General features: G+C 38.1%; 1 protein-coding gene across 2 annotated transcripts in view; it reads left to right on the top strand.

The window, feature by feature from the left end:
• WASHC4 (WASH complex subunit 4) overlaps positions 1–22,134 on the top strand; it is a 61,383-nt gene that overhangs the window by 15,527 nt on the left and 23,722 nt on the right. For both annotated transcript variants that reach the window (XM_079774281.1, XM_079774282.1), the window contains 10 exons: positions 1,068–1,191; positions 1,302–1,429; positions 2,326–2,486; positions 8,381–8,507; positions 15,193–15,318; positions 17,425–17,532; positions 18,048–18,194; positions 18,317–18,396; positions 20,996–21,101; positions 21,654–21,770. In XM_079774281.1, coding sequence (XP_079630407.1) covers positions 1,068–1,191; positions 1,302–1,429; positions 2,326–2,486; positions 8,381–8,507; positions 15,193–15,318; positions 17,425–17,532; positions 18,048–18,194; positions 18,317–18,396; positions 20,996–21,101; positions 21,654–21,770 — 1,224 coding nt within the window. The remainder of the gene's footprint in view (positions 1–1,067; positions 1,192–1,301; positions 1,430–2,325; positions 2,487–8,380; positions 8,508–15,192; positions 15,319–17,424; positions 17,533–18,047; positions 18,195–18,316; positions 18,397–20,995; positions 21,102–21,653; positions 21,771–22,134) is intronic.

The raw sequence follows: 22,134 nt of genomic DNA, 5'->3' as shown, positions 1-22,134 counted from the left end.
TGGTGACAGCTTTGCCTTAAACAAGAAAATGCTCTTCCATGGCTAGGAAGGGAGACAGCCACAGTGACAGGTCCAGAAGGCATTTTTTTGTCATTGATTCTTTTTCCAGGAGACATTTATTACATGCTGTAATAAATTGCTAGGAAAGTAATTGTAAACAGAAAAAACAAACTCTTATTGTTTTAAGATCAAAATTGATCTTTTTAAAAAATATATATATTTTGTTATTGATTTCAGAGAGGAAGGCAGAGGGAGAGAGAGACAGAAGCATCAATGATGAGAGAGAATCATTGGTTGGCTGCCTCCTGCACGTCCCCCACTGGGGATCAAGCCCGTAACCTAGGTATGTGCTCTGATTGGGAATAGAACCACGACCTCTTGGTTCATAGGTTGATGCCCAACTACTGAGCCATGCCGGCCCAGCAATAAACTCTACTTTAAAAAGTGCAAAGTAAATAATAAAACATGTTTTCCAGTGCTTCATCAGATACATCTTTTATACATCACTGAGTGTCTCTCTTTATATTGAATTATAGATTTTTGGTTCAGTTTTATTTCACATTAGAGGCCCAGTGCACCAAAATTGTACACTCGGGGGGAGGGGGAGGGGTCCCTCAGCCTGGCCTGTGCCCTTGCAGTCCGGGAGCCCTCGGGGGATGTCCCACTGACAGTTTAGACCCGGCAGTTGGACATCCTTAGCGCAAGCCGCGAGCCCAGCTTCTGGCTGAGCGGCACTCCCCTGTGGGAGCGCACTGACCACCAGGGGCAGCTCCTGCATTGAGCATCTGCCCCCTGGTGATCAGTGTGTGTCATAGCGACTGGTCGTCCCGCCACTCAGTCGATTTGCATATTATCCTTTTATTATATAGGATAACTAGTACTCAGTTATGTAAGTACAGGTGAATTTTCCATTCAAAAGGATTTAGATACTAGATTGAGGTAAAAACCTGAACTTCAGTGTTAGTAAAATTAAAATGATTAATGTAGGTGTTTATCACACACAGGGTATTTAATCTGTTTAATAACATTATTGAGAGTAAACTTTTTTTTAAATGCTTCCTCTCTAGGCCTGTATAGAGCAGCAGTTTGATTCTCTCAATGGAGGAGTATCTGTGTCAAAAAATAGCACTTTTGCAGAAGAATTTGCACATAGTATTCGTTCAATTTTTGCAAATGTTGAAGCCAGACTTGGTAATGTAAAGTGCATTTTTTGTTTTTTTGTTTATAAAGTTTGCATTTTCTTGAAAGTAGAATTTTAAATATAGTTGTTCTGTTTTTCTCTCATGTTATCATTTTATAAGGAGAGCCTTCTGAAATTGACCAGAGAGACAAGTATATTGGAATTTGTGGACTCTTTGTACTACATTTTCAAATTTTTCGAACTATTGATAAAAAGTTTTATAAGTCTTTATTGGACATTTGTAAGAAGGTAAGAACTTGGAACTTTTATTTTTTTCAATTTGAGTAGATTAAAAAGATTTTGGATAAAAGTGGATATTTTAAAATGTATTCTATTTCTGTTGACATATTTATTCATTTAAAATCTCCAAGCCTTCCAGAAATAACATAGTAAATGAAAATAACTTATAATTCCACTTAATATAAATACATATTAGTGGTTTTATTCCACATTTTCTTCTTACACATTAACTTACTATTACTATTTTTTTCTCTCTTTTACGTTTGCTATTTTAGTATTTTAGCTCTTTGTTTTATTAATTTTTAAATTTTATCTTTATTGTTGAAAGTATTACAGATGTCCCACTTCTCCCCTCCCCCCCCCAAAATTGGGCCCTTCTACCCTCTTTCTCTTCCTCTTGTTGCCACTCATTTTCATTATTGAATCAAAAATAAAAAATAAAATTTTCTGTATCTTTGTTATTTCCATGATGTGGCACCTGACTTAAAAACTGAAAATTTAGTTTATGTGAAGAATCAAGTAATATGTGACCATGAGAACCCAACCATCTTGCCTATTTATTTTTTTTCTAATATAGAGTGAAAGTGAAGATCATGAAGATTTCTATTTGTTTTTTTGCATATATTCATCTTAAAATCAAAGAGAGTGTGTGTATGTGTGTACATATGTGTGTTGTTTAATATTTAGGCAGGATAAAATTCTTGTCATGCTCTGTACCAGACATAGGAATGTCTTAACGCTGTACCATAGTAAGATAATTTGTTTCATAATATATTAGTGAGTATTTTTCATGGTTACTTTTCCTTAAAATAAATAATTATCTTTCATTGTGTATTGTAGAACTATTAAATAACTTGTGTAGCCTGCATTTAATGATTTGTTTCCCCTTATATTTACTATTTCAGGTACCAGCCATCACTTTAACTGCTAATATTATTTGGTTTCCTGATAATTTTTTGATCCAGAAAATACCAGCAGCTGCCAAACTTCTAGACAGAAAAAGTCTTCAAGCCATTAAAATACACAGAGATACTTTCCTACAGCAGAAAGCTCAATCACTTACCAAGTAGGTGTAATAAGTATCCATTATGGAAATATTTAGATATTTTATATTTTAAAATCTTATACTGATTCCAAATATATCTAAAGCATTTCAATTATAAAATCAAACATATTTAATCATTACCAGAGAAAAGGTTGGGAAGTTTCTAGGAGGTTTCTTTTCTAGGAGGTTTTTTTTTGTTTGTTTAGTTTGGTTTTAGGCTTAAACTCAGTTTAAGATTTAGGCAAATTATGCTTTTTGGAGTTATAAGTGTTTGTATATATGTATACATATACATGTGTACATATATATGTACATATATACATGTACACATACTTTTTATCAGCGTCATTAAATAGTTTTTGTTTAAAGTGCAGTCTAGAGTAGATGTCATTTGATGACATTAAAATATTCTATGTCCATGATTCAATGATGATTTTTGGAGGAGTTGACTTTAATTTGATATACTCCTTTTCTTTATTAAAGTAATGTCTGTACATATTTAAAAAGTTTAAAACTAAAGGTTTAAAGGGAAAAACAATTAGCCCCCTGTATCTTAGTCTTCCCTAAAAGAATGCTTTAAACTTTTAGTTTCTTGTGATAGTTACCTCTTATTTTGTAAATTTTCAATATACACAAAATAGAATATTATAAAGCACTCCAGTGTTCTCATCATCTAGCATCAGCGCTTAAATTTACTGCACATTCTTACTTGAGCACAAGTGCTAAAATCCCATGTTGACCTGGGCGGAGATTTTAAGTGAAGTGACACAGAATTCTGCCGCTGGCCCCTGTGCTGGACACAGCTTCTTTCTGTGACCTGTTTAAAGGATAATAGGGGCACTTACCCACTTCTTGTTGATCTTCACTTTCTGGTGAGCTTGACTATCGAGGAAAAATTGGGCCAGTGCTGTACAATGGGGAAAGGAGGAGTATATCAAATTTAGATCACCTAAAGCAGTGATGGCGAACCTATGACACGCGTATCAGCACTGACACACGTAGCCATTTCTGATGACACGCGGCCGCTGAGGCGGCCGCATGTCGAGGATGAAACATTTGCTGCTCCTGAGGATGAAACATTTGTGAAATAATGTTTTTTCTTCAAAGTGACACACTACCCGAGTTATGCTCAGTTTTTGGGCGAAGTTTGACACACCAAGTTCAAAAGGTTGCCCATCACTGACCTAAAGCATCTCTTAGTACTCCCATAATCTGTGATTAAGGCAGTGGAAAATGATAGAAACTCAATTCAGACAGGACTACTAATGGCAGAGACTTCAGATCTCTAATACAGTGTGAAACAGTTGAGAAGGGAAAAAGACCTAGTTTGGGATTTAGATTAAAGAGATGAATTCAGTAAGATGGGGAGACAGGGATCAACTTTAGTAGCAGTAATTAAAAAAAGATGTGAATGTTTTAGTTATCAGAGACTTAATATTTAACAGTTTGATGCAGTTGCTAAAAATGCCAGTACATACTTAGAATACATTAATAACTATACCCAGGTTATGGTAAGTAGTAGTTATAATATCTGGACCACGGGAATTGGTAGTTCCATCGAAATTCTTATTGATCAGATCATAGTTGGAGTTTGGTGGTGCCACATTTTCAGAGGGTCACATACTGCAGCATTCTTGGATGAAGCTGAACAGGATGTCAGAAGATCTGAGAACCATGCTCTTTGAAGACTCACTGAAGAGTCTCTATATGGTTTGGCCTTTAAAAGAGAAATCTGAGGAAGATGTGGTGGATGTCTTTAAGTATTCGAGTGGCACTCAGATTCAGGAGGGAACAGATTTGATCTCTGGCTTCAGAATGTTGAACTAGAACCAAAAGATGAAAATGCCATTAATAATAATTGCCAACATTGTCGAGCTCTTAACTATTTAGCAGGCATTATGCTAAAGGCTTTAAACAGTGTCTTATGTAAAACCTGTAATAATCTTCTTATGTGGAAAGTAATAAATGTTACAACTAATATTTATCCAGTACTTTTGATAAGCCAGCAACTATTCCAGGGATTTCATATGTATCATCTTCAGACATCAGAAAATGATATGAGGTAGATATGGTTGTTATTACCATTTTATAGATGAGAAAACTGAAGTACAGAAAGATTAAACTTGCCCAAATTTAAACAACTAGTAGGTGGCAGAACCTAGCAGTCCAGCTCTATAGCATAAGCTATTAACTAACTACTCCTCACTAGTACTATTTTTATCCCATTTTTCGATAGGAAAAATGAGGCTTAGAGACATGAACTTTGCCAGGTCACACAGCTAAGTACCTGTCAGAGAGGGCATGCAACCATATGCCGATCCTACTCTGGAGCCTCTGCAACAGGTAGTGTTGTGGAGGCTGCTCTGAGAGGTAATGTACACTTTCACTAGACCTACGTGGGCAGAGTATGATGACCATCAGTCCAAGGTGCTGTGGGAAGTGAGTCTGATAGGTGGGAGGTTGAGTAAGTTGACTTTCAAAGACTACCACATGATAAAGTTTTATGTTTCTAAATTCTTTGATTTTAAAGATACAGTCACTGAATTCCATGAAGCTGAAGGGGGCAGTGCTTTTTTCATTGTCCTTGCAATTCTGTCATAGAAACTCCACTCTAGTGAAACCCAGGACAGGGGAGATGTTGTGATCAGTATGAGCTTTGCCTAACATTTTAGAAAAAGTTGAAGGGGTAACCAAGCTGTCCCAGTCATGCTCCAGAGTTCATTATGTAAGTGAGGAAGAAGCAGTTGGGGACAGTTTTTTTTGCCCCTCACTATACAGTAGACGTCAGCTGGCCAAGTGCACCAGCCACTTCTTGACTGGGGTTCAAGGTTTGTAGGTTACTGCATTTTGCTTTTCTTTCACAACCATTTTGTCACTGGGAATACTGATGTTAGAGGATAGAGGTATTAACCTTCGCTTTAAACCCCATGTTGACTTGTAGGTATTGACACTGTTTAGTGCTTTATATTGGGGCAGGAAATTTATTTTTTTCCTATTTGTACTTTGAAATTAAGCTGATAGTCTGACAGGACCCTTGGCCTTTTTTGGACTCTCTTTGACAGTTAACTTTTTAAAACTTGAAGCAGTTTCATTTGTATATATTTACAGCAGACCAAGATTATCTGGTGTCTGGATGTAAGGGTGACAGACAAACCTTTGCTTTATCCTGCATATTCTGATCTAAAACTGAGTGAATACTCTTGACTGTGTTAGTCTTCTTCATAATGTTATGGACATGATTGCTGTCTGGGAGAGCTCCATAATCTAGGCCCCTTTCTTCTGTCCTTGTTCACAATCTTTCTGATCCCTTCTGTACATTGTATCTCTGCTGAGTCCTGATCATAGCCTCCTCCTCAGAAGTGGAGGTGTTGCCCTAGGACCCTGCTCTTTCTCTGTGTTCCAGACTTTTACACTGAATCACCCACAAGTCAAATAATACACGTTAGCATCATTCTAGGTGAAGCCAAGAGTACAGTATAGGTGTCTTTTGTCTAATGAAATCCTGTCTCAGCAGAAGTCATTTTTCTCAGATTTGGTGGTAAGGTTTCACCTCCTTAAAACACATTTATTATAAATTTTGGCATAATCCCTCTTCAGACTAACGGAATTTTTGAGATTATCAGATTGTTTGGCGGTATGGCTAGCCAACAACCTCTGTGGGATTCTCATCTTAATCAAGGGGGGTCTCTTCTGTCTCTTGCCTGAAGTACTATCCTTTAGCTAATTCTGATTGGCAGTAGTGGGACATTTCTCAACGATATCTAACTAGATGGTTTTTAAAAAGAGTTGGTAAAGTCAGATCTCACAAAGGGGAATTGTTCATATTTTGCACACTAACTTTTTAAAATTATATTTTAAAGTATAGTTTAAACAGCATGTGGGCTAAAAGTTCCTGTCTTGAATGATTTGAGATGCATTGGTAGAGTGCTTTAGTGCTTTAGTGTTTGTACTCAACCTGCATGTAATTATATTAAGTCTTTCCAGGATGGGAAAGCTTCCTAAATTTGGGATTGGATCTTGACTCGCATATTAGTTATATGATTTTGGGCATATAACTTCTGTGTGTCAGTTTTCTCTACTGTAAAATGGAGATCATAATGCCTACCTCATAAGGTTAATTTGAGGATTAAAGTAGTTAATTTGTGTGAGGTGCTTAGAACAGTGACTGGCGTATGGTAAGCATGCAATAAATATTGGCTTTTATAGTCAGACTAGAGGCCCGGTGGTCTCTTCAGCCCAGCCTGCACCCTCTCCAATCTGGGACCCCTTGGGGGATGTTTGGCCCTGAAACTGGCAGTCGGACATCCCTCTCACAGTCCGGGACTGTTGGCTCCTAACTGCTCGCCTGCCTGCCTGATTGCTCCTAACTGCCCCCCCCACCAGCCTGATCACCCCTAACTGCCTCTGCCTGCCAGCCTGATTGCCCCCAACTGACCCCCACTCCAGCCTGGTCACCCCTAACTGCCCCCCGCCAGCCTGGTCGTCCCTTAGTACCCCCCCTGCTGGCCTGGTTGCCCCCAACTGCCCCCCTCCGCTGGCCTGATCGCCCCACGCAGCCTGCTGGTCAGTTGTTTGGTCGTCCCTCACTAACCCCCCTGCCGGCCTGGTTGCCCCATGCAGCTTGCTGGTCAGTCGTTTGGTCGTCCCTCCCTAACCTCCCTGGTGGCCTGGTCGCCCCATGCAGCCTGCTGGTCAGTTGATTGGTTGTCCCTTGCCCCCCCTGCTGGCCTGGTCGCCCCACGCAGCCTGCTGGTCAGTCGTTTGGTCGTCCCTCGCTAACCCCCCTACCGGCCTGGTCGCCTCATGCAGCCTGCTGGTTGGTTGTTTGGTTGTCCCTCCCTAACCCCCCTGCCGGCCTGGTCGCCCCATGCAGCCTGCTGTTTGGTTGTTACTGTGAGGGCATCATGACCAATTTGCATATTACCCTTTTATTAGTATAGATTCTGACCATTTCCACTCCCATTCTGATTCAAGCTGCCATCCCCTTCTGCATTATCACAGTAGCATCCTAAGTGGTTTTCCTGCTTTTATCATCATTCCCTTTATAGTTTCCTTTCAACATATCAGCCAATGTGTATTGATCCTCTTCAAAGTTAAATCAAGTCACTCTGCTCAGATCCTCTAGTGAGTTTCCACTGAAGTTCTTAGTCTTTACAAGGCCTGCCCCACTCTCCACTTTTCCTGCTCCCCCAAGCCCCACCCCTGTACCTCTCTGATCTCCTTTTCTTTTCATTCAGGCTCTCTGTGCTCCACTGACTTCTTTGGTATTATTTGAACATGCCGGACACACTTCCTATTTTAACATGTTTTGCATTGGTTACTTCACTAGAATTTTCTTCTCTTACATATTTGCATGGATTACTCATTCATCTTCAAATCTTGCTTAAAATCACCTTTTCAGTGGACTTCCTTTGATCACTGTATTTAAAATTTTACCCACTATCCCAGTTCCTATTTCGTTTCCCGGCTGTATATTTTCTGTGGCACATATCATTTGACATTTTAGAGTGTTTAATTATTGATTTCTTTATTATACAATGCACCTTTTTAGAATGTAAGCTTCATGGGGGTAGGGATTTTTGCCTATTTTCTTTATTGCTGATTTTTGTTCTCAAGATAGGCTTATATAGGCATTCAATAAATATTTGTTGAATGAATGAATTATATCTATCTATATATACATATATATATGTATATATATATACATATATATATAGACATATATATATATATGTATACACACACACACACACACACACACACACACACACATACACATACATACACATCATATCTGTATTTTGAAAACCAGAAAGATGAAATGGCTGCTGTAAGGAAATATTACAACCAATATGAAGAAATGGAAGTAAATTTTATTTTCTGTGCTGAGTAACCCCAATATTTTCCTTTGTTAGAGATGTACAGTCTTACTACGTCTTTGTGAGCTCATGGATGATGAAAATGGAATCTATTTTATCTAAAGAGCAGAGAATGGATAAATTTGCTGAAGACCTCACCAGTAGATGTAATGTTTTTATACAGGTAGTTGCATCCTTTTACTTAGAATATTTTGCGTCTCATTTATTTGTTAATGTAACGCACAGAAGTTACACTTAAAAAAAATTGGAAAGGATAGGATACGTTTGTGTGTGTGTTTTTAGATTAGGTTACATTTGATCTGTTTAACTTATTTACTTTTTGTAATTTATTAATCTAGATTTTCTAATATATGCATTTCAATCTCTACATTTTCTTTAAAGTGTGACTTTTTTTGCTGTATATATGTTTCAATGTGTTGTGTTTACATTATCCTTTAGTTCAAAATATTTCAAAATTTTTATTGATTTTTTGTTTTGTTTTTTTGTTAATACTCACCTGAGGATATTTTTCCATTGATTTTTAGAGACAGTGGAAGGGAGGGGAGAGACAGAAAGAGAGACACATCAATTGGTTGCTTCCCACATGAGCCCCAACCAGGGCTGGGGATCAAGCCTGCAACCTAGGTACATTACCTTGTCTGGAATTGAACCTGGGATTCTTCAGTCTGTGGGCCAGCGCTCTATCTGCTGAGCCAAACCAGCTAGAGCTGTGATTTCTTTTTTTATCTGTGGCTTATTCGGAAAGAGATTTATTAATTTCTAAGTATATGAGGGTTTCCTATTTATCTTTATACTAGAGGCCTGGTGCATGAAATTCATGCATGGGGGGTGTCCCTCAGCCCAGCCTGCACCCTCTCCAATCTGGGACCCCTCGAGGGATGTCCAACTGCCCGTTTTGGCCCAATCCCGGGAAGATCGGGCCTAAACGGGCAGTCGGACATCCCTCTCACAATCCAGGACTGCTGGCTCCCAACTGCTCGCCTGCCTGCCTTCCTGATTGCCCCTAACTGCTTCTGCCTGCCAGCCTGATCACCCCCTAACCACTCCCCTGCCAGCCTGATTGATTCCTAACTGCCCCCCTGCCAGCCGGTTTGCCCCTAACTGCCCTCCCCTGCAGGCCTGGTCACCCCTAACTGCCCTCCCCTTCAGGCCTGATCCCCCCCCAACTGCTCTCCCCTGTAGGCCTGGGTCCCTCCCAACTGCCCTTCCCTGCTGGCCTGGTCGCCCCTAACTTCCCTCCTCTGCCGGCTTGGTCACCCCTAACTGCCCTCCCCTGCAGGCTTGATCACCCCCAGCTGCCCTCCCTTTCAGGCCTGGTCCCTCCCAACTGCCCTCCCCTGCTGGCCTGATCGCCCATAACTGCCCTCCCTTGCAGGCCTGGTCCCTTCCAACTGCCCTCCCCTGCTGGCCATCTTATGGTGGCCATCTTGTGTCCACATGGGGGCAGGATCTTTGACCACATGAGGGCAGCCATCTTGTGTGTTGGAGTGATGGTCAATCTGCATATTACTCTTTTATTAGATAGGATTGATTTTAGCAATACTAAAATAATTTCTGTATTTTGAAATTTGTTGAGATTTGCATTATGGCCCAGCCTTTGGTAGCTTTGGTAAACATTTCATGGACACTTGAAAAGAATGTGTAATGCATTTGTTGGTTATAGTGTTCTTTATATGTCAAGTAGGTCATGTTTGTTAATGATTTTGCTACATAGTCTATCAGTTATGCAGAGAATTGGGGTAGATTCTACCACTGATACTGTGGATTTATCCATTTATCCTTGTAGCTTTGTCAGTTTTTGTTGTATATAGTTTGATACTAAGTAAGTGCATAACATTAAGAATTGTTTTATCTTCTTTGTGAAGTAAATTATGAAATGTTCTTTTTTTCCTAGTTGTAGGTCTATTTTGTGTGATTATAACATACCTGTAACAGTTTTCTTTTAGTTAAAGTCTGCATAGTATGTCTTTTTTTGTTCTTTTACCTGCAACCTGTTTGGCTCCTGTTATTTAATGTGTGTCTTTTATAAGCAGCATACATTTTCCCCCAATCTGATCATCTTTATTTTTTCATTAAATTGTTTTCTGTATATATTATTACTGATGTATTTGAATTTAACACTATTACCTGACGAGTTGCTTTCTATTTGTCTTACTTCTTCTAAGTCTCTCTTCTTTTTTGCTGTCTTTTGAATTTGAATACTGTTTTTTTAATAGTTACTCTAGAGCAAGCATGTCAAACTCGCCGCTCGCGGGCCGCATGCCTCGTTTATTTGGCCTGTATTAGCCTTTGAGTTTGACGTGCTTGCTGTAGAGATTTTAAGATGCACGATTTACTCATTCAACTGCAATGAAAGCAGTAGTTTACCACTTTTCAGACAGTGTAAGGATTTTAAACTACTTTAATTCGCTTTATCATCCTCTCACTGTGCTGCTCTGTACATCGTTTCTCTGTGTATTTTAAACCTCACAAGGTATTATTGCTGCTGTTGCTCTTTTTTATAGTCAGTGTTCATTTAGATTTACCCCAATTTTTCCCCATTTTGTTGATTTTCTTCCTTCCTGCATCTCTTCATCCTTCTATTTATGGAATACCTGTTAGTATTTAATTTAAAATGACTTTCTGTTGATGAGTTAATCATAGTTTTTTGTCTAAATGTCTTAATTTTAAATTCATTTTTGAAGGTAGTTTTGCTACATATAGAATTTTAGATTGGTAGGAATTCCCCTTCTCCCCCCTCAGCTTTTAAAGGTACCATTTTATTGTCTTTTGGCTTCCTTTGGTTTTGTTGAGAAGTCAGCTGTCATTTTTGTTGCTTTGTTAATATATGTCATTCTTTAATTGCTTATAAGATTTACTTTTTGGTCTTTAGTAATATTACTTTAATGCGCCCTATGTGTGGGTTTTTTTGTGGGTGTTTGTGCTGCTCAGGATTTGTAGAGCTTCTGGAATTTGTGGGAAAATTTCAGCCATTAAATTTTCAAGTACTTTTCTTTCTTTTTTTTTTAATATATATTTTATTGATTTTTTACAGAGAGGAAGGGAGAGGGATAGATAGCTAGAAACATTGATGAGAGAGAAACATCGACCAGCTGCCTCCTGCACACCCCCTACTGGGGATTTGCCCGCAACCAAGGTACATGCCCCTGACCGAAATCGAACCTGGGACCCTTCAGTCCGCAGGCCGACGCTCTGTCCACTGAGCCAAACTGGTTTTGGCTCAAGTACTTTTCTGTTCTGTTCTCTCTTTGTTCTAATTTCCCCCCCAGCTATGTCTACTTTGCTGTTAAGCTCATCTATAGAGTTCTTAATTTTAATCATTTTACTTTTCAGTTTGTTTCTTTTTTGTGTACTTTCCAGTTCTTTTCTGAAATAATTTTGTTTTATTTCCTTCAATATAGTTGGCATAATTACTTTGAAGCTTTTATCTAATAATTTTATTATCTGGAAACAGTATTTCTATTAGCTGTTGTTTCTCTTGGTCTTGGATTTGTCATATCTTTGTATGCCTGGTTATTTTATAGTGTTACACATTATGTATGAAAAACTATAGATATAATTTGAGTATCTCGATATTGTTTTTATTCCTCCAGAGAGGAGTTACTAGTATCTTTCTAGTCTACTCTATCTTTCACATGTAGTCTAGGACATCTATTCACATAGGTCATCTCAATCCAGTCATGCATTGAGATGATTTGAAGTGGGACCTAAATCCTATGATGACTGTTTTTGTTTTTTTTTCTTCCCAGTTCACTGCTACCTTTTAGGGGTGGTTTTTCAAGATCCCAACCCAGAGTCTAGTGGTTTACTGGGACCCTCTCCTCTCCTCATGGGCCATGAACTCCTATTTTTATTCTCTTTCCCTTCCTGTGAGATGTTGAAAGTTATGTTTGGCTTTTGTCTTTATTTTCCTCTTTTGGAATGTGCAGAAGCCCCTAAGGCAGTGATTTTCAAGCTTTCTCATCTCATGGCACACATAAATTAATTACTAAAATTCTGTGGCATACCAAAAATAAACATATTGCCGATTCAACAAAAGAATAGGTATAATTTTTGATTTATTCACACTGGATGGCTATTGCTGTGTTGACTGTTGTCTTTTTTTTTATTTGACAATCCAAGGGAAAAGAGGTCAGTGCCCCTGACCAAATAGGTATTGCATGTTTTAAAAATTCTTGTGGCACACCAGTTGAAAATTACTGCTCTAAGGAAAAGCAGCCTCCATCGCCAAGCTCAGTTATCTCACTTTATTCTCCCAGATCTTGGTCTTACATTTCCTTATTTTCTTGATAGCTTTAATGCCTTCCAAGAAGTTTTTAAAATGTTTTTCCTGGATTTTCTAGTTGTCAATGGGAAAGTTGTTCCAAATTATTTATTCTGCTGTTAACAGAAACCAGACCCAAGACATCTCCCTCCCCATTTAGACTTTTAAAATACTATACATCCTTTATATATATATATATTAGAGGCCAGGTGCATGAATTCATGCATGGGTGGGGTCTGGCTGGCCCACCCTGATGGGGGCCCATCAGGCTGGGCCGGTGGGGGAAACGGAGGGACTCAGCAGTTGGCTGGCCGGCCCCGCCCCCAATCAGGGTGTTGGGGGCCGATCAGGGCCCGGATCAGGCTGGTTGGCTGCCACAGTGCGCATCATAGTCACTGGTCATTCTGGTCATTCTGCTGTTCTGGTTGCTGGGCTTTTATATTTATAGAATAGGTCCTTCACAAATTATTGACCATCTATCTGGGAGTGGTATGATATCAGCTCATTAATTCTCTATCCTCTTTACCCCCAAAAAAATAGCCCCCCCTTTTTCTCCCTGCCTTAGAATTATGCTTTTGCTGCTTCTTGTTTCTGCCTTTTAACCTTTCCCAGTGTTGCTCTAGGGCAGAGTCTGGTGTTATAGTGTTGTAGCTGACAAGGAAAGGTTATGGCTCTTTCCTGAATGAATCCCCAAGCTTTGGTCTTATTGCCAACTTTCTTAGGATGTTACCCTCTCATTTCTTAACTAGAGGCCCGGTGCACGAAATTCGTGCATGGGGGGGGGGTCCCCTCAGCCCAGCCTGCACCCTCTCCAATCTGGGACCCCTCGGGGAATATCCCACTGCCGGTTTAGGCCTGATGCCCGGGATCGGGCTGAAACCGGCAGTTGGACATCCCTCTCACAATTCTGGACTGCTGGCTTCTAATCGCTCACCTGACTGCCTGCCTGGTTGCCCCTAACTCCCCCCACTTTCCCCCCGCCGGCCTGATCACCCCTCACTGCCTCTGCGTGCCGGCCTGATCGCCCCTAACTGCCCCCCTCTGCCAGCCTGGTTGCCCTTAACCCTATCAGACCGCAAAGTACCGAAAATTAGGTACAGCGGTATAGTGGCAGATTCGGAAATTATCGAAAAATCGGTACAGCGGTCTGGTAGGGTTAACTTCCCCCTGCTGCTGGCCAGGATGCCCCCAACTAACCCCTCCCTGCCGGCCTGGTCGCTCCTAACTGGCTCCCCACCGGCCTGGTCACTCCTTACTGCCCCCTCTGCCAGCCTGGTTGCCCCCAATTGCCCCCCCTGCCGGCTTGGTCGCCCCCAACTGCCCCCTTCGCCAGCCTGGTCGCCCCAACTGCACCCCCCAGCCAGACTGGTTGCCCCACGCAGCCTGCTGTTCAGTCATTTGGTCGTCCCTCAGTAACCACCCCCTGCCGGCCTGGTTGCCCCATGCAGCCTGCTTGTTCAGTCATTTGGTTGTCCCTCACTAACCCCCCTGCTGGCCTGGTCGTAGGCAGCCATCTTGTGAGGGTTAATTTGCATATTGCTTCTTTATTATATGGTATTCTCTTAATTTAGCACATCCTTTTACCACATAGCTATTTATTGGTTCAGAGAAACCCCCACCCCACATTGAGAGTCACTCCTTTAGTGAGCCCCTGTTACTGATGGGAGAGTACTTGATCTCTCACATATGGTAGGGCAGGAGACAGAGGTTCAGAATCACTGGCATGTAGCTTCAGCCAAGCTCCTTAGACATGTCCACAGTAGTATAGTTTAGGTTCATCTCTGACCTGTAAGTGTATCTTTTTTGGTCCTTTATATCAAAGAGTCTCCATTATTATCTTTGTGTTTCTGTGTCCTTTTTGGGTCTAAATGTAAATAATATTTGTCCTGTTTTCTTATGCCCTACTGTTTCCCTAGATTTATAAGCACTTTTTTTTTTTTTTTTTAAGCCTCAAAAGACCCATGTGCTTCCTTCATGAATAGAAGGGTAGGCAAGAGTTTGTTCTTACTGGGCTGGGAGGAGAGAAAGTCCTGATTAGCACCAGCCTCGGCAGGGAACATGGTAGCAGGTGGATTGTGGGTATTGGCCCAGGTGAAAAGGAAAGGGCAGTGGTTTCAAACTGAGAAATACATTTATATTTCTTTATTGGCCAGAGAGCATTTTGAAATTCCTAGTTCTGTTGAGTCCTCAGCTCTTGTCTTAAGCTTCAGGCCGATAGGAGTCTTTATCTTCTTGTGTGGCAGATAAGGTACGGTGAAGCGGTACCTTCCTGACATTCTAATAATTTTTCTGAAGTTTTTTTAATGTAAGGATTCTTTTAACTGTGATTATACACTATAATTTCAACAGTACTAAACTTCTGGCATGTGATAGATTAAAAAATCTTTTAAGGGCTGCTTGAAACTTAACCACAATGTATAACATTGTGTGGGGAAGAGTATTTAGAAATCACATGAGTTGACTTTAAAATGAACTTTAGAAATACTAGTTACTGGTAAATTGATGAATGATTATTACATAGAGATTGAAATTGTGAAGAAATGAAATATTTTTGTGTGATTATAATCAATGTTTTATTTTATAGGGCTTCTTATATGCATATAGTATTAGTAATATTATTAAAACCACAATGAATCTCTACATGTCCATGCAAAAGCCAATGACCAAAACCTCAGTTAAGGCATTATGCAGGCTTGTTGAACTTCTCAAGGTAGGTTTTAGATTATTTTACCTTGCCATTATAATTTAGAAATGACCCCAGTCTTAAATTTGACATTCTGATTATATGAGAATAACAAGTTATGGGAAAGTGTACTTATCTCTCAGTTGGATAAAGGAACTAGTCACTGAAAGAAATTCATGATGAACATTCTGTGAATGGCCAATATATTGAAACTATATTAAAAGTTAACATGTAATGAGACAGAAAAGAAGGAAAATGAAAAGGTAGCCTAAGTATTAGTAAAGATTTACTTGTGGAAGTTTAAGCATGTTGTATGAGTTAAAAAAATGATACCCATGGAGCATTATCCATTATTTTGTGGTGTTCAAATGCACACGAGGATAGCCAAGATGTAGCTGTTTATTTTGTAATTTAGAGAAAGTGCTGTAATCTTGTGATTTAAATAGTTGTCTATTTATAGGAGTGGTCAAATAAATTAAGAACCAGAGTATACTTCTGGAAATATGGTAAAGTATTTCTTAGCTTACTCTATATAATTAAAAGTAAAAGCCCCTTTAAGCAGGAGAGTCTACATAACCTCTTTTAAAAATTGAAATTAAGAGACACTAGTAAATTTCTGCTAGTAATGCCTTTAGGTTAGCTTAGGAAATAGAGATTTTTTTGTTTTGAGATTTTTTGTTTTCAGATTTTTAGTTTTTTTCTCTAAGAAAATGTTATCAGCTATCTTTAATTTTTAAGAAATATAAATACAGAAGTATATATCAGCATAATTAAAAATAATAAGTACTAAAAAACTATCATCCCAATTAAGAAATAGAATATTATCTATATTTTCAAAGCCCCCTGTGTTGTCTCTCCCTGATTGCATCTTATCCTGTCCCCTCAGGAAACCATTGTCCTGAATTTTATGCTTATCATTCCCTTGTTTTTTTAGTTTATCACATAAGGATGAATCTATAATTCATTCATTGTTCAGTTATATATGTTTTTGAAGTTTATATTAATGGAATAATTCTTCATGTATTCTTTGACTTGCCTTTTAAAAAAAATTTTTTTTCTTTATTGATTAAGGTATTACATATGTGTCCTTATCCCCGTTTTGCCCCCCCCCCCCCCCCCGCCCCGCCCTACTCATGCCCTCACCCCCCTGGTGTCTGTGTCCATTGGTTAGGCTTATATGCATACATACAAGTCCTTTGGTTGATCTCTCCCCCTTACCCCCACCCTCCCCTACCTTCCCTCTGAGGTTTGACGGTCTGATCAATGCTAAGCCAGTCAGAGAAAGATAAATATCACATGATCTCACTCATTTGTGGTATATAGTGATGAACATAAACTGATGAACAAAAACAGATCCAGTGACTTGCCTTTTTTTTACTCAAAATTTTGTATTTGAACTTATCCATATTGAGATGAATAGCTGTAGTTCTGACCTTTCCATTGCTGTGTAGCTTTCCTGTGGATGAATTTTTGGGTTGCTGTCATTTTTGTATATGTTTTTTGGTTTACTTGTGCCAGAGTTTTTCTGAGGTATTATATAGGAGTGGATTGTGTTATGTACTTGGTCAACTTTTCAAGATGATGCCAAATTATTTTCCAAAGTAGTTATATCACTTTACATACCTCCCACAATATATTAGACTTTCCATTGTTCCCCAACTGACTAATATTGGTATTATAAGGCATATTTATTTTTGACAAATTAGTGTATATAAATGGTATTGATTATGATTTTAATGTTTTTTCTGATTATTAATGATAGTATCTTTTCAAAATTTAATAACTGTTTCTTTTGTGAAAAATCTGTTCATGTCTTTCGTTCAGTTTTATATTGAATTATATGTCTTTAAAAAATATTTCATGCACTTGGGGTCTTTAATATTCTAACTACTAATCCCTGTGTGTGGCAAATATTTTCTCATACTTTGGCTTGCCTTTTTATTTTCTTTATAGTGGTTTTTGATGAGCAGAAATTCTTAATTGTATTATACTTGAATTTACCAGTCTTACCCTTTATGGTAGTGCTTTTTGCATCTCATAAGTTCTTTACCTAGCCCAAGGTAATAAAAATATTCTGTAATTTTGCCTAAAAGTTTTAAGTTAATTTTTAAAATTACTTCTGGTCATTTTTAGGCCATAGAGCATATGTTCTACAGGAGAAGCATGGTTGTGGCTGATTCAGTTTCACATATAACACAGCACCTTCAACATCAGGCTCTTAATTCCATTTCTGTGGCCAAGGTATGAAAGTTGTTATATATTCAGCATAATTAGCTGTTTAGTTTATTCTTCTGTTGCTTTATATGTGTTTTCTGGTTCAGCCTGTTACTCCATTCCTTCAAACATAATATTCTTGTTTATTTATCTCCACAGTATTTTGTGATTTTTACTAGAGTGCTCAGGGTTATCTTCCTCTGAACTTGTAACGTAATAAATTAACACATTAAAAAATGATATTGTATGTAGTTTTAAATTATGATATATCTTTTTAAAAGAAAATATTTCCTTATTAAATTAATAATGGAAATCTTAAAGTATGTCTGATACCGATTTGCTGTCTCTAACAGTGCTAATCAATAATGTTACATAAGTAATAAGCACACAACAGTGTCAGAAGATGCTCAACAGGGAAAGTATTGTTGAAGCTCTCTTAAAGTGAATCATGGAAAAGATTATTGAGAAGATTTTCTTTTGAATCTTTTGTTATTGCCTCAGAAGTAAAGTTATTATGTCCTGTTTTCTCCTTTATCTTTAAGAAAAGAGTAATTTCTGACAAAAAATATAGCGAACAGCGTCTTGATGTGCTCTCTGCTTTAGTTTTGGCTGAAAACACTCTAAATGGACCAAGCACAAAGCAAAGACGCCTTATTGTTTCTTTGGCACTCAGTGTTGGCACACAATTGGTAAGTGTATTGCTATTAGTTATGTAATAAAAATGAGATCTGAGATTTCATAGTTTTCTTCTCATTGACCCTGTTTTTACTTTGACTGCAACTTCTCTGCCTTTTTTCCTCTTCCCTGGTAGAAAACATTTAAAGATGAAGAACTCTTTCCACTTCAAGTAGTCTTGAAAAAGCTGGATCTTATCAGTGAACTTAGAGAAAGGTAAGTAGGGATTTATAATGATGCTCAAAAGGTGGGGTTAATGACCTGGCCTGTGTAGCTCAGTTGGTTGAGTGTTGTCCTGTGCACCAAAAGGTTGCCAATTTGATTCCTGGTCAGGGCACATGCCTGGGGGCATGCTGGAGGCAGCAGATCGTTTCTCACTCACTTCTATGTTTCTCTCTCTCTTCCTCTCTCTCAAAAAATCTATATATATATATAAAAGGCTAATATGCTAAGTGTCCTTATCTCTGTCCAGGTAATGATGTCATGTAGCAATGCCTGGCTTCCTCTCCCTAGCAATGACTAGCCTCCTTGCAGTTTCTTCAGCCCAGGAATGCGACTTGCTTGATAGCCAGGTGCAAACACTTTACACTGTAACCAAACTTCTGTGAAGCATTTTCCTGAGCCTCATCTCCTTTGATCCTCAAAGAAGTCCTGGAGTAGGTAGATAGGAGACTCGGTAGAATCCTATTTTCTTTTCATTAGCTGGAAAATGGAGATTTAGAAAGCTTAGAAGCTTGACCCAATTGAAAAAAAGTAGGAAATGGTTGACCTTGAAAATAACTTCAGGTTTTCTCACTGTGCAGAATATGGTCAAATGCTGCTGCAATTAAATAGTTTACTCTTTGTTCTCCCTGCGTGATCTACAATAATAATCTGCTTCGTGTTGATATTTACTGCTGTGACAGTTACCTGAAAGAGAAGTTGGGGTGCTTCACTGGGCTGGAAAAAGTTTAGCTAAGTCAGAAAGCAGGTCTAATTAAGCAAATTTTTTCTGTATCTATAAAAGGCTAAGTTGACTCGCACATGCGCAATACATATAAAGCTCTCGCTAGCTCTAATCGCACCTGTGTGTTTTGATCTGTCATTGTCAGTCGTGAATTTGGTTGACACCTCTATTATAGAGAAAGGGCAAATAGCGATATTAAAATATTTCTTCTAATTTCCTTTCAATGTGCACAAATTCATGCACTGGGCTACTAGTCAATTATAAAAATCTTAAAAGAAAAAATGGTTGGGCTAATGGAGACATCAGTTGTCTTTTTAGCATATCAAGAGGAGAAATGTAACCCAGATAGATCATTAGTTCCTCTCTGCAATTTCTTGAGCACGACTAGAATTAGACTGTTACCAGGGATCATATTTCTTTAGCTTTGCTCCTATAGTAAGGGTATAGCTCCTGGAAGAACTCACAGGAGACCACATGTAGCTGTGAGAGCATTTGGAGGACCCTGATGCTCATTGTGATTGTTGTGATGGGTATCTATAGTGGACGTTTAAAATTGTTGCTTTTTCATAAGGCTTCATCTGTTTGTGAGAGGCTTAGAGATCCATGTCAAATAGTCTTCTGTAATTTTATTTTGAAATCTGAATTTGAATTACATTATTTTAGCCAGTCACTAAGATGAATTAGTTTTGGGAAGGCTTGTTTTGTAACTCCTGTGGCTTTATTTATTTATTTTTAACTAAAGAGTAAGGGAAAAGGAGTCTTCTGAATTTTAATTCCCAGCCAAATTAAGGTTAGAGCACAATTTCCATATAATGTTCATATTTACAACAATATTTTTATTCTAAGAAGCTGAAATTTTTGTAGTTAGTGGCATTTAACAGCCCATCCCTGGAAGTAACACCGGTGGTCTTGATCCGGCATCTAGAAGGGCTCTGGAATCTGGAGAAGGGGCTGTGCGTAAATTAAATAAGAGTCCAGAGATGAAACATAATTTTGAAAGGCATTTGGGGGGGCAGAGGAGCCTGGCTAAAGAAACCAAGTTCTCCTGGTCTCAGGAACCCTTGCTTTTTATTAACAAAATTTGTCCTAAGGCAAGGTGGGAAATATACACATCAAAGGCCAGGGTTAGGAACAGAATCCATTGTCAGATTGGGGAATAGCCTACGGCTGTTCAGGTGTTTGACCAGTAGGAGGCAATAACATGTAGATTAAGATGCTCTTAGCTGTCTGGCAGCAAGCAATCATCCTTTTCAGGTTTGGGGAAATGCCTTTAGCCATTCCCAACTGGTGATAACATATGTGACTCAGCCCTTGTTGAGTCCCCAAGTTCCATCAACCTTTCAATGAAACTCTTGCAATTATGACATGCTGGAACTGGCTTCCGGCAGGAAGAAATACTGAATCGGCTTCTTTATAAGATATTTAATGATCATTTTGTTGCCCCATAAGGTATGAACTAGTCAGTTGCAAAGATTATTGACATATTAACTATAACTAGTTTCTGTTTTTCTTTTGGTCACAGTTTTTAAAAAGGTTTTGCTGTTCAGTTTTGAGACAGGTAAAACGTGCATGTGATTCAAGTATTGTTAAGTGTAGACATATAAGATGACATTGAAAATGTATTTTAAAATCTTCTATTTAAAAGTTATATTGTTTTTCACATATTCTTTAAAGCTAAAGCATGTGTGCAGAATTCTGAAACTGCCAGGTATTAGAGTATTTTGTTACCTTTGTTCAATTTGAAACATTTTGTGGCTTTTCCATACTAATTTTGGGTTAAGTGATGTAGGGGACACAAAAATGAGTAAGGAGTTAGTTTTGGGGGAGTACTTCAATTTTGGTACCATTAATTACTCCTTTACATTGTAGAGTGCAAGCACAGTGCGACTGTTGTTTTTTATACTGGCATCGAGCTGTCTTCCCAATTTATTTAGATGACGTATATGAAAATGCCGTTGATGCAGCCAGATTACATGTAAGTAAAGGATAATATAAAGAATAAACCCATCACTTTTTAATCACTGTACAAACTATTCTAATTAGTTTTAAAATAGATCAGTTGATTTAATAAATCATTTTAAAATTGACTGTTAATGCTGTTTTATACATTGGTGTGCATATTCAATAGCATTTATACAGGCTATAGTTAAATTTCATATTAATACTTAGTAAATTAATTTTAATATATTTAACACTTCCCCTCATATTCCTAATCATTCTCATTTTCTTGATTTTAGTTTATGTCACAATTATTTAGACTTTTGTATTTCTGTATGGAAATAAATGTATTTGAATGCTCAAAATAGGAAAGAATAAGTGAATGTGAATTTTTTGTATATTTAAAATAGATACTTTAGAGACTAAAAGCTGACTCATTTAGGAAAGGAAGATAGTCATGTATAAAAAGAGAAAGCAATTAGCCTTCAGAGTGAGGTTTTGTCTTTCAAGATAGATAATTAACTTTTGTAATGTTTAGATTAGAGACCTGGCTTTTATAAATTCATGCACATTCTCATTTTCTTCTTAGTACATGTTCAGTGCTTTACGGGACTGTGTACCTGCTATGATGCATTCAAGACATTTGGAGTCCTATGAAATACTTCTGGATTGCTATGACAAGGAAATTATGGAAATTTTAAATGAGGTAACATCATATTTGAGATTGAAAAACTTAGAACATGTATTTGGGATGCAATGTTTGGAAAAACATTTTGGATTGAAGCAGGCTTTCACATATTTTAAATCATTTATAAATCACTTTCTAGAGCAAAGAAACCATTTTCAGTTATAGTATCACTGTTGTGCTCAATTGGTATTTATTTTCTAATTTTTTATATAGAGATCCAGAGTAGAAATTTGGAAAATTTTCTTTACTTTAGTAAATAGTATATTTATATTTAAATTTCTGTTTATTAGAAGAATGCAAATACAAAATTGGTTTGAATATTGAATGCTACTTTAAGACAACTTAACTGTCAGTATTTTATTAAATTTATTTGGAGAGCTAC

This window comes from Cnephaeus nilssonii (genome assembly GCF_951640355.1).
Source record: "Cnephaeus nilssonii genome assembly, chromosome: 6".
NCBI lineage: Eukaryota > Metazoa > Chordata > Mammalia > Chiroptera > Vespertilionidae > Cnephaeus > Cnephaeus nilssonii.
The sequence above is the reverse complement of the archived record's forward strand: the minus strand, read 5'-3'. Positions and strand labels throughout refer to the sequence as shown.